The sequence below is a fragment of the Callionymus lyra genome, chromosome 1 (genome assembly GCF_982586985.1).
Source record: "Callionymus lyra chromosome 1, fCalLyr1.hap1.1, whole genome shotgun sequence".
Taxonomy (NCBI): domain Eukaryota; kingdom Metazoa; phylum Chordata; class Actinopteri; order Syngnathiformes; family Callionymidae; genus Callionymus; species Callionymus lyra.
Window position 1 is genome coordinate 5,824,303 of NC_141818.1, and position 12,465 is coordinate 5,836,767.

A 12,465-nucleotide genomic window follows, 5' to 3' on the forward strand; every position below is an offset into this window, starting at 1 on the left:
ACATTCCACCAGAATTGAAGGATAAAAACATGTAATGGCATAAACATGACATAAATAAGTAGTAATGAGGATAATAATGGTGGTAACAAGCCTATATCAATGTGTCATAAGTTCTCTCTTTGTAATAATAATTCTCAGATATATGTTTTTTATTTGTGCGTAATTCTGTGACAGTGTTTTTTTTGCCTGAGATTAAAATTCTTGCTTCATTTTATTCTTCTGACCATTATTTTTTTACTTAAGCCTTGTGGTATTTCAGGGTGAAGGTGACCCGAAGGCCCGGAAACAAATGTTTTTGTGGTATCCCTTGTGTTGCTTCTGGGTGAAGGTGAACCCGTGGGTCACCCTGACCCAGAGATAACAGAAGGGATAAAAACAAACAAAAGAATATAAACAAACAAACACATAAGAAAATAAATGGTCATATTGAAGGAATGTCAGCAAAAAACAAATAAAAAAAGTTCCACAAAAATCTTAGGAAAAATAACAAGTAATGGTATAAAAAAGACACAATAATCTTCACGTAATACTTTTTTAATCCTTCATCTTAGACACACAAGGACTCTATTTCGATTCATCGTTTTAAATTATATTATTTAGCAAAAACTTCTGACTGTAAAAAGAAAAACAAATATTCACCAAAGGGAGTTTTTTCTTTTCTATGATTTATTTTCCTGTCAAAAGTTTTCTCATTCTTCCTTTTGGACATTTTTCGTAGTCAATTTGAGCTCTTTTGTATTTCTGTTCAGGAGGTTCTGAACTTTATTTTCTCTCGCTGATTGAGCTCCTGTAAGTCTCTGGACACTTTCCTCCTGAAGATGAGACGATCCAAGATATAAACTCGTTTATTGTGGGACATCATGACCAGGATCAGAAACACGAGGACACCGGGTCAAAATGAAGACATCAAGAGGTCGACTCATCATTTCCTCGACGATGGTTTGAACAGTTTTATAGCAAAAACCACATTCAAGGTAAATCCGTCGACTCTGTATATTTTACACTTATTTACACCACGTCTTTATCGCGTCACATCAGAAGCTGAAGGTGATCGCCATGGCGACCGCTGGCTGGGAACGCGCGGTGACAAGAGACATCATCTTCCGACACTCCAGGAACATTCCGTTGTCACATTTCCCCGTAATTCCCCCAATTTACTTGACATTTGGCAGAATTCAAGTGTGAGTGTTCGCTGCATCCAGAGTGGAGGCCCAGAGCGGTGACACCAGACAGAATCCTGACGGAGACAAACAGAAAAAACTCCCCCAGATTCTTGGTGGATGGACAGAAACCTTTCACTCTCAAATATTTTTATTTAAAATCATCTGTGGATTTATTTTATTTACTGAAAAAATAGACTTTGTGATTGAAAACAAAATGAATATGAAACGTCAAATATTCAGCATTCAATATTCAGAGTATTTTTTGGAAAATATATGAATATTTATATTAGTATTTTAAATACCTTTATGAATATGTAGCTTAGAAAGAAAATTTGACCGAAAATTTGATATATTTTAGGTCAGGATTTTAACTTTCAATACAATGCTTCACTTTTATTTAACCATTTGAGATTTTTTCTAATAATTTAAAATCCTCCATCGGTTAATCATTTTCAACAAATACAACATTTTATCAATATTTTACGATTTTTAATATTCAATAGTTCGAGATAATATTTTCGAATACATTTACAATTTTCTTGCAATAACACTAAATATATCATGACTTTTGTCATTTTCATCATAGAAACTTTATTTTATTTATTTTATTTAATCTGGTTTCATTAGGATCCCCACACATGCTTCTAAAAATAACTTATATATGTCATATTTCTTTTTTTTCATCAACTTCTTTTTTTGGTATCATTGAAATTTTAAGTCAATAGTTTTTCCTTGATTAACATTTTTCTATTTAAATGACCCAAAAACGGTTTAATCCTTTACAACAGTGACATAAAAACACAACTTTTCCTTCCCTTGAACATATTAACTTCAAACTAAATCCACAAATTTCAGAAAAATAAATAAAATGACAGAAAAAGTTGCATAGGAAGATCAAACTCAATAAATTAAAAATACAAAAATTAAATGTTTCCAAATGCAAGCGTCAATACTGGACCAGTAAATACTGAATTTATAAAAAAAAAGTCCGAAAAGCATCCCGTCCTCGATTAATCACGGAGATGGATCCAAACAACACAAAAGACGCACACAGCATCAATCTGGACCTTTAATCTGAGATCTTGGGTCTGGACTGAGCGACATCATGCTAACACACATGAATGTCAAGACCTCCACCACGACGTTACTCACGGCGCCGCATCAATCCGTTTGTTTCGGCCGACATTTTTCCACTTGATCTGAGGACAAATTCATTTGGCATTTGAGCTGACAGGCGGTTTGTCGGATGTCAAATTGCTCCCTCGGATTCATTTGTCAGCAGGAACACATTTGTTCTTCACCTTGTGGAAGTTTTTCCAAACGACTGCCTCCTGGAGCCGTTTGAGGGGAACGACGAGCAAGGCTTTGAATCTGTATTCCATGAGAAGCTTTGTTGTGCGACGCAAGTGATGTTCGGCTACACTGCGAGCTATGCTAACATCAAACCTTCTTATCTAGAGATCTTCTGCTTGTTTTTATCCATTTCCATGGAATTGTTCAATTCATTGTTAGCTGAATAACAATGTTGTGCTAATGGCTACATTCAACAATAGATGAACATTTTTGAGCTGCTTTATTAGACTTTACTAACTGAATCGATGAATATTGGATTAACTACCTAATAATTAACTGAATAATTTTGGTGTGACTTTAAATGTGAAATATGCTTTTATAACAGGAGGAATTTACATTTTATATTAAGTAAGTAAGTAAGTAATTTGTAGTAACTTATGGCGGTAAGCTTCTGCACATCCAAATAAACATTTCTGTTTTTTCAAAGTCCCTTTTGGTCTCTTGGAATAATTAAATGCAATTTCTCTAAGACAGCGGTTAACAAATTTAAAACATTCATAAACAGGTCATTTGCGGCATATTTAAATTTTCATGTTAAAAAGTTCTACTTTTGGATTTAAACACACAAAGTGAAGTTGGAATGCTTGTGTATATTTTTGAGAGAGGAACAAGTATGCTGCGTTCAAGGACACCTTTGTACGCAAAGAACAAATCACGGTTTATCTTGTTTACATGTCAAATTTGCACAATTCCATTTATTTTTTTTACCATGTTTAGCATTTTGTTTTCTTTTTTTCCTTATCAGTTTGTACCCCCAGCAAACAAAAGCTCATAGCTAATGGTGTAAGTCACTCTGGACAGGTCTGTAGTCTAAAAAAAAAGACACCCACTTATAGACGGGTTTGCGAAAACAAGCAAAGCGGAGAAATACAAACTTTTCACAGAAATAACTCAAGTGCTTTTGAAACTTCAGGCCTAGCAATGAATCATAAACATCATGAACATTTCTTAAATGGTAGCCATTAGCACAATTATTATGTATATATAAATTAGCAGTTGCTAGCTTCCATATTCTCTGTAAAGAATAAATAAACCACATGAAAATGTTGTCAAAAAGAAAAAAAACATCCCAGTGATGAACTTCTATGGGTCTCAAAGAAAAGAAAAACCACATGGTTGCACCAAATACACCTTGAAAAACGTTGCCATTATTTTACAAGATCTATTTACATCAATAAATTAGCAGCAATTCAAGTAAATGGTTCAGTTTCCATAGTAACCAGGTGGATGAACAGTCTGGAGCCGTTGACGCGGGAGGACGGACACGACAAACACAAATCAGTCACTGTCAGTCTCTGTGTGCGGATGGGTTAAAGACATCTCTGACCTCCGTCTCAAGTCCTTTAAAAAAAACAAAAAACAACAACTAATGTCTGCTTTTCTTGTGGCGTCTGCAGAGGGGACTCCGACTCCGACTGCGACCGCCGAAGACAGAGTTCCAAGAGGAACTGCGACTGTAGCTCCCGTAGGTCGAGTAGCTCCGGCTGCGGCTGAGGTCGTGGATCGGGCTGCGGCTGCGGCTGCGGGTGAAGAGGCTGCTCCAGGAGGACACGCTGGTGGACCGGCTGCTCGAAGAAGGACTTCGTCGGAAGTAGGGAACAGGACGCTTCCTGGCACTGTGGAGCAGGAATCTAAGTTTAGTTTGTGGGTAATTGATCAGAAGTTTATTTCATAATTCTAAGCATTCGTAAGCATTTCTGTGCAGAAAGGAAAGTCTGCGCGACCTTGTGATCCGACGGGCTTCCAGGTGACTCGGGGAGTCTCTTCTTCTTTTCTGGATTGGAGAAGGAGATCTGTGTCTTCGTCTCTTTCTGTGAACTCTGTGTTTTCTGTTTGTCGCCCTTGAGCCTGGCGATCGCTCACGGGGTCTGAAAATGAATCACCATGTGTGAGTTCCATCAAACTTCTTGATGTCTTTTTACGTTGTTTTTACCGGTCGGTACTGTGTCGTGAGTAGCTTCCTCTAGAGCTCACACTGCTCACGCTGCCTCGACGCCTCAAGTCGGACGAGTGACTCGGCGAGCGAGAGAACGTGCTGTAACAAAGAGCCATCATTATACATCCATTACAAGGGGGCGAGAGTGGTCGACGCCATCCCAGAAAAACAAACCTGCAAGATGATAGAGAAGGACTTCGAGAGTCGTAACCGGAGTACCGCGAACTCCTTGACGATCTGCTTCTTCTTGACCTTAAGTCCAGACTTCTTCTAGAAGAGCCTTCGTAGTGACAGCTGGACGAAGGTCTCACAACTTCAACTGTGCACTGCTCACTACACAAAGAGAATCACAAGTTAAAGTGTCTGATGAAGCAGTCACTTAAAAACATATGGGTTGATTGACTGATGGGTTGATTGAGTCGTGAGTCACGTATACATCCAGTTAGCCACAGTCTTGAGGTCAGGTCAGGGACAAAGAATATAGAAGCATTCCTAGCTAGCTATCTAGACTAGCTATCTTTTCATGCTTTGATTTCCTTATATTTTCTTGAAGCTTCAACTCTAACTAGGAACAGAACTGATGAGGCTAACCCTACCTAAAATTACCCATGGGAGGACCCCTGTATGTTCATGTCCAACGATAGGGGGGATTTTTTAATTGCCCAGGGTTATGTTTAAAACCGGGGTTACCACCTTTTTTAGCTACTGCTAGCTAGTCCATCATATGACCCAAAGGGCTACCATCAGTTTCGTACACACTTCTGAAAGTACTTAATATATATGATTAAACATTATGAATGATATTGCTTAAATAATCACGTTATTGATTCTACATTAATTACCAATGGGGCAACAAGAAAGGAAACACAAAATCAATCAGAATTAGATTTAGTTTTATGGGTGTCTGGGGGCTACCCACGGTCACCACGTTATCGACCCCTGGTTTAAAATATAGGGGGAAAGGGGAAGTGATGGATTCAAGGGGGGGGGGGGCAAATATTGGTTCATCTAGTGCCTGTACTAGATAACCATACCAGGGATAACCATAACCATACTTTTGACCAGAGCAATAAAGGAAACTTTCCCAAACAGAGCTAAAATGCAGAGTGTGACTATCTTACAGGAATAACCAGCTCCTGAAACACCAGGATACAAATATGGCTGAATGTGTTTGTGTTATTGTGTCTCTGAGTTAGACACTTTATCCCCGAATGCTCCTGATGTTCAGATTTGCATCGAAAAATCCGGTGGGAACCGGATCAGCATAGAAAGCACCAGATATCCTAGAGCCATTAAAAGAGAATAAATCTTTGTTTCTTAACTGACATTTGCAGGTGGAACAGGCTGTGCCTCTAAAAGATTACCCATGAAGCATTGGTGTCGGATCAGTGGTAAGGAATAGATACGAATATGTTTGTACCTTTTTCCAGTGCCACCACAGGAAGTTGAGGAAACACTGTCGTAACCTTTGCACAAGGAGGCGTAGCTGGTCACAGAGTTTCCAGAGTCTGAGACATTGTCCGTGAGCTTCTCCGGTGAGGTCAGACGCCGGCAGACGTCCCTTTTGCCGTCGGAGACATTCAAGGCAACGCCGGCTTTGCTGGACGGCGGGGAACAAGTGTCGTTCCCAGAGTCGTAATCGTGTCCCTCCACGTTCTGCCGAGAACTGTTTTCGTGGGAAAGTTTATCTCTCGATGGCAAAGCCTGCGAAAAGACAAAGATGGTAAACTTCACAAATCAAGCGTCGACACACAGCAGCTACATCCAGGTGTGACGTGAAGTTCTACTGTTACGAAATATTCCCCTTGAAATCTTTCCGGAATACACTTTCAGACAGGAAAAGTTTATTAAGACATCATGCAAATTTAAGGCATGCCAGTAAACTCAACGTCTAAAGTGAACCTAAAACAGTGACAGAAGAGCTACGGCAAAATTACTGAAGAGAAACAGAGAAGTGGAAAGATCTATACACTAAGTGCCAAGTGAAACAATGGCCTCCTTGAAAAGCCTCAATTGAGGAACATTGAGCACAAAGATGAGTGTAGAAATGAAAGAGAAATTCAGACAAAGAGAGATTCCATCACTCAAACTAAGTGAGCCCTCAGAGTAAGACAGACGACTCAAACTCTTTCACCGGGTAAAAGTTAAATGACTGCACCGAACCTACAAATAAATCCCTAAATTTGCGGATAGCATCGACTTACCAATCAAGAACTCCTCCTTAAGTAGGTAAGGTGTAAGAAAAAGGGAAGAGCGGGCAACATAAGTGCATCATTAGAGTTATGAATTGCAAGGAAAAAGACAATAACCCTCTCTTCAAACCCAGAGCCAAAGTTTATTTTAATGGCATGTCCCTTTTTCTTTCCTTAATGGTGCATTGTTTTTTTTGGAATGAGATTTTGCAAAGTGCCTGTAAGTGGACTGAACTCAATCGAGTCTCACGTTTTTCTCTACGTGATCTGAAGCGATGTCAAGAAAAGAAAATCGCTTTTAAGGGGCCACAGATCAGAAAAGTCTGCTTATGTTGAAGTTTTTCACTGATGAGACTTTCAGGTATTTGTACTATTTAAGAGGACATGGGGTGCTAGGAAGCTAAGGTTGGTCAACCAGGGAGGTTGTCAGTGTTTTTTGGGAGCGTAATTGGGTCATATCCTAAAATCCAGGAGACTGAAATAAATTTTGTAACCTTAGAAAATGATGGGAACTGGGTAAAAGTCACCACCTTGTAGTTCAATCCAAAAGCATAGGATTTACTTGGCTAAAAGGGAATTCTATTCGAAAAACGAGACCCAATCTAAGTGACTTGCGGGCCCCAGAATGTACATTATATGCATCGTCAGCACGAAAACCAATTCCTATTCCCCCTAGTCTTTACCACGTACACACATAGCGAGAAGGTAAATTATATTTTTGATCGCAAAATCACATCTATGGCCCCTTAAAAATATATTCTAAACACAACAATCATCTAGTTTTATTGACCTAAATCAGTTCAATCCAAAATGATATTTAAACCAAACATTTTTTTTCACTTGATACCTACCTTTCCCTTCACAGCTGGCTTTTATCAGGGGATACAAAAAAAATCAAGCAGTCATCATGCGACAATTCATCTAAACACTAAACACATTACCTCGCTGATGGTCGACGGTACGGCTTTAATAGTCAAAACCCTTCGGTCGGTAATTAAAACTGCAACATGCATATTTCCCCGCAACTTTTTGTAACTTCATGTGTGTAATTGTTTATGGAGGAGAGACAGTCTTGGCTTGGATTGCAAAGGTTAATCTTAATCACAATTTAACACCTGAAACAGAAAGTTCTTTGTGTCCTAAATTCCTGCCGAGAGTGCAGTTTTATCAAAGCAACAAATATAATTAACTAATCAACTATTTATCTTCTCCCTGTTGCTTCAAAATAACAGCAAAGTGGAAGGAAGTCATTTTCGCAGTTTTTAATCAAAGTGCTGAATATTGAAATGTGGAGGCCCTGAAGTCTCTTTTTCAGCAATTAAAACTTAGTTGTGTTATAGTTTGTTTGGAAATCCATGTGGCATGAGAATTACTTCTTCTACTGAATCCCGTACCTGTAGGTTCGGGAAATGTTGCAGAATCTACTCAGACAGGCCCTTGTTTCCTAAAGGAATATGAGGCACTAGAGTTTATCTTGCCTTAGTTACTGCCTCTATTTTAACTAGTGTATATGAAGGAGGACTTTACCTATAGGCAGTTTGTAAGGTTTGGGAAACTGTATGCTGTTCTTGGAAAGGTGGATGCAATTTCTGCAGAACACCATTGACATCACACAATCACAGATCTTGCCATTTTGATAAAAAGCCACCAAAAGATCTTTAACTTCGGGTGAGGGTCGTGAAGTTGCATTTTGATTTCAATTTTTTCTTGGATAGACAATATCTCTGATGTCTTTCACCAATAGTTGTGTGTATTGATGATGATTTCTACTCTTTATTCTCTTTTATCTCTATGGTTGTATATTCTGGTCAAATTGTCCTTCCCTTGATTCTACCATATTCTGAACCAGCTGTCCTTTGGAATATGAAACACATACCAAGACGGCCCGATGGAAGGGGGAGGTCACCATCTCCATTCCTGACATTTTCTAAAAGGCGTTTAATCTCATGTTATCTCAGGGTCAAGGTAACCCGGGGGCGCAATTTTAAATGTTACATTGCTTCCTGTACTACTGTTTGCCATGAAGCCACCTGTATTTCTGCTAGGTATTTATACGTTTTATTTTTTTAGTTGAAGCAGTCTGCTGCACAGTCAAAAAAGAACTGCCACAAATCTTGTACTATCTCTTTCCAGAATGGAGGAGTCATGGTTCAGAAAAGGTGAAACCTTCTGCAACCCTTTGAAATATAACACGTTTGCCACGTTAGCCCTTTAAAAGAAAGATATGTCTTTTATAAAAGGTGTTCGGTGGAAGTAAGTTTTAGTTATGTTTACCCTATAATTGTAAATATACGCAGATATGTCTTCGTGCTTTTAAATGGGGACATTATCAGGGTATACTTAGATAAATAATTATGCAAATCATACATATTATTATTCAATGTGCTCTCACAATTTACATCACTGTTGGCCCAAAAACCACAACAACCTATTTTAGTAGGTGAACATCATTGGATTCAGTTTCCATTCCAAGCGAGGTGAGGACTAATCCAGATTTAATTTTTTTCTACTGGGAAAAAAGGGCAGACAAAGGAATACTTACAGTGCTCGAAGAGAGGGTGGAGCGAAATTTGGGAGCCGTTTTACACACTGATTTATTTGCCGATCTCCACTTCATGTCTTCTCTGATCGAGCTGAAGTCGTCCCCCTCGAAGATCTGGTGGACCACAGACTTCTGCTGATAGTGTCTGTGGAGAAATAATAATCAGAGTCAAATCAATTCATCACGGCAGCGAGGAAAAAGGGGATAATCATCTGTATTATCCGTCACAACATCCAGTGGTTATGAAGGAGCAACATTTGTGTGTGTCTTGTGTCTTTTTTTCTTATGGCTGTATTGATCCGTGGAGATGGTTTGACTTCCTGTGGCTTCTGACATCAGGAAGTCACCTCTGCTTTATCAGTCATCAGCGCCGTGACCGGGAGCCTTCTGACTCCTCGCACTGATAAGATAAGTGGGAGAGACTGCAGTGCAGGGAAGCAAACAGATCCTACCTGTCCTCGGTCGATGAGTGGCAGGAGGACGAGTCTGACCTCCGATGCTGTCGCTTCCGTCGCGAGTGAGTCCGAGAGCTTGAGGACGCAAAACAAAGTGGAGTTTAAACATTTATCAAGTTAGACTCACCAATCCTGGACTGGGAATTAAACTTTTATTTTCCAAGGACAATTTGACAATATTGTCCAGATTTATGATCACACTAGTGTCAAGAAAAGTATTAAGTCAATTTTCTGTACTTTTCCAGCTTCAAATGGTCATAGGCGGGGGACACCCTGGACAGATATCCACCCTATCCCAGGATAGGTAGACAACCACTTGTTTTATTATAAAAAAAACTCATCTGTATGTTTTTGGAATATGGAAGGAAACCACTGGAAGCTCCAAAGAATTAGAGCTACCATTTCACAATGAGGGAAATTGGTTCTACTCCGAGTCTCTCCTGGATGACTGAGCTTCTGGACTCACTCCAGCAGGAAGATTTGCCTTCGGTGGCTCACAACATAAACCTTGTCTTGTCGTTTCTTCCCTCACTTGAGAAAAAGACCCCTAGAAACATGAGCTTTCATCCGATCTGGATGGAAAATTTCTGACTCGAAAACAAAGGTCTCCCATTTGTAAGTCAAGACAGCGATCGAGGTCGATTCCTTTCATTTTGTAGAAGAGCAACATCCAAAGTAAAAAGGTCTCAGGAAAAAAAAGAAAATCCGAGTCGTGGATTCCAAATTGAGCAGCAGTTGAAGTTGCGAGTCCAGACAGTGCAATCATGCGGCGTAGCAAGATCACAGCATGAAATTACTTTCTCATACTCCCTCTATCTCCGTCTCCTCGTGGCTCAAGTGTTTTCGAACCAAAAAAAAAAAATCCTTTCTGTCTTCAAGTGTTTGTATCTGGTTTTGAGATGAGATGGACCTGCAGGGGGCGACTCTGGGTTTACAAGATGATCACCACTGAGACACTGACCTTTTCTTGCGCCGGCGCTCATCCTTCCTCTTGTGTTTGAGACTTGAAGAGCTGCCGAGATGAAAGACAGTGAAAGGATGAGTCGACAGCTGGTTCGCGCGCCGCGTCTCACGCTGATACAAGAAAAGGTGAAACTCTTGATTCATGTTGCGGAACAAAGACGTCCGTGATTCCAGTTAACAACCTCCTTGAGAGACGATTTTTTTTACTGCCGACTCAAGTCAATGTTTAACCTTCCCCTGCGGAGGCGAGCTATGAAATAGAGTTTTATTCATCAGGCTTTAGTTTGTCTTGATCACACATGACTCTTAGAAACACCTGATCTTAGGTTGTCTTTAATGTTTATTTTTGCTAGATTTAAGTATTTATTCGTACTATAATATAATTATATTATAATACAAGCGTATTGTGATTATATGATTTATTATGCAATTATATTACATTACTATGACATGATATATTATATGCTTGGCTCTGTTTTACTATTGCTTATTGCTTTGTGTGTTTTCTTATTTCATTCTTTTATTCTGCATTTCCACCACAAAACAAATCTGTATGAATATAATATGTCCAACGCTGATTCTGGCATATATTATTTGTTATATTGATTACATTACAATATAATCAAATTATAATTGTGTGTAATCGTAGCATAATATAATAATTGTATAAAACTATTTTGAATGCAAAAATATGTAAGAAATTAATCAATTTAAGTAAACATTTTTAAATGAAAATACAATTGAAAATAGAACAATAACATTTCAAAAACTATTCTTAACTCTCTTTTATAAGTAAACTCCTTATTCTCTGCATGTTTCTCATCAAACTTGTTCTTTCTCAAGTGTCTTCGAGCTGGAAATCAAACCTATGACCTTCTTGTGCTAATATTAACTAAATTGCTTTCTAATAAACTAATAAGAGCCACATTTGTTCGAAAATAACAAATTACAATCATGAAAAAAAACCTTTGGCATATAATTCGACTGAACAATAAAGTTAAAAAACTTTGACAACAACTTTAAAAAAGCTTCCATTTAACAACATGAGGAATCATCTTCATAAATCAATCTTAAATATATTCATGAAGTTGCTCACCTGTGCTTTGACTTTTTTGAGGTGTACCTAGAAAGAGAGAAACGAGAAGGAATCATTTATAAACTGTTGATGTTAATTGATTTCTCAGTCTTTTACTCTGAAACATGTGTGGACACAGGAACCAGTTTCTACCTTGATCTTAATATTAACGTTAACACTTAATGTTACCTGTGCCGCCTGCTCTTCTTGGTGCTCTTTTTCTTCTTCTTCTTCTTCTTCCTCAAAGGCGACAGACTCCTGGACGGAGACCTTCAGAGAGAGAGAGAGAAAACTTCAACGTAAGAAACCCTCGAGTCACCCTGAGCTCCGGCACTGACCTTCGCCTCTTCCTCTTCCGCTCGGCCTTCCGCTTCTTCTTCTTCCTCTTGGGTCGCGGCGACAGGTCTTCGTCCGGGGAAGGGCTGCAAGGAAAGACGGAGCAAAGGTGACTTTCTGTGTTCGGTCCTGAGATGGAGTCGGAAATGGGAAAGGGATTGTGAGCATGACCCGACTTTTATCGCTTCCTTTAAAGTATATAAAAAAAAAGTGTTTTATCTTCTGATTTTCTATCTGCAGTTCGAGTCCTCCTGTTCAACACTATCAGAATCAATAGAATTCATCACAGGAGAGACTTCAGGATTATTTTGTGGTGTAAGATACAAATAGAAAAGCCAAAAAAAGCACTCAGAGAGTGCAAACCCCTGCTTTGTTGATCGTTTCCAGCCATATTGAGATACATGTTTCTAATAAAATAGAACTAAATTTATTTATCTTCATAATAAGATG

The 12,465-nt window shown here is 38.8% G+C and overlaps 1 protein-coding gene across 1 annotated transcript in view; it reads right to left on the reverse strand.

Moving 5' to 3' along the window:
• Positions 1–990: 990 nt before the first annotated feature.
• srrm4 (serine/arginine repetitive matrix 4) overlaps positions 991–12,465 on the reverse strand; it is a 60,589-nt gene continuing 49,114 nt past the window's right edge. The window contains exons 3-13 of the mRNA XM_087789698.1: positions 12,018–12,101; positions 11,869–11,949; positions 11,701–11,727; positions 10,603–10,653; positions 9,639–9,716; positions 9,187–9,331; positions 5,873–6,156; positions 4,627–4,785; positions 4,450–4,551; positions 4,241–4,384; positions 991–4,132 (exon numbers count right to left, since the gene is read on the reverse strand). Of these exons, the coding sequence (XP_087645824.1) occupies positions 3,883–4,132; positions 4,241–4,384; positions 4,450–4,551; positions 4,627–4,785; positions 5,873–6,156; positions 9,187–9,331; positions 9,639–9,716; positions 10,603–10,653; positions 11,701–11,727; positions 11,869–11,949; positions 12,018–12,101 (1,405 nt within the window). The 3' untranslated portion in view covers positions 991–3,882. The remainder of the gene's footprint in view (positions 4,133–4,240; positions 4,385–4,449; positions 4,552–4,626; positions 4,786–5,872; positions 6,157–9,186; positions 9,332–9,638; positions 9,717–10,602; positions 10,654–11,700; positions 11,728–11,868; positions 11,950–12,017; positions 12,102–12,465) is intronic.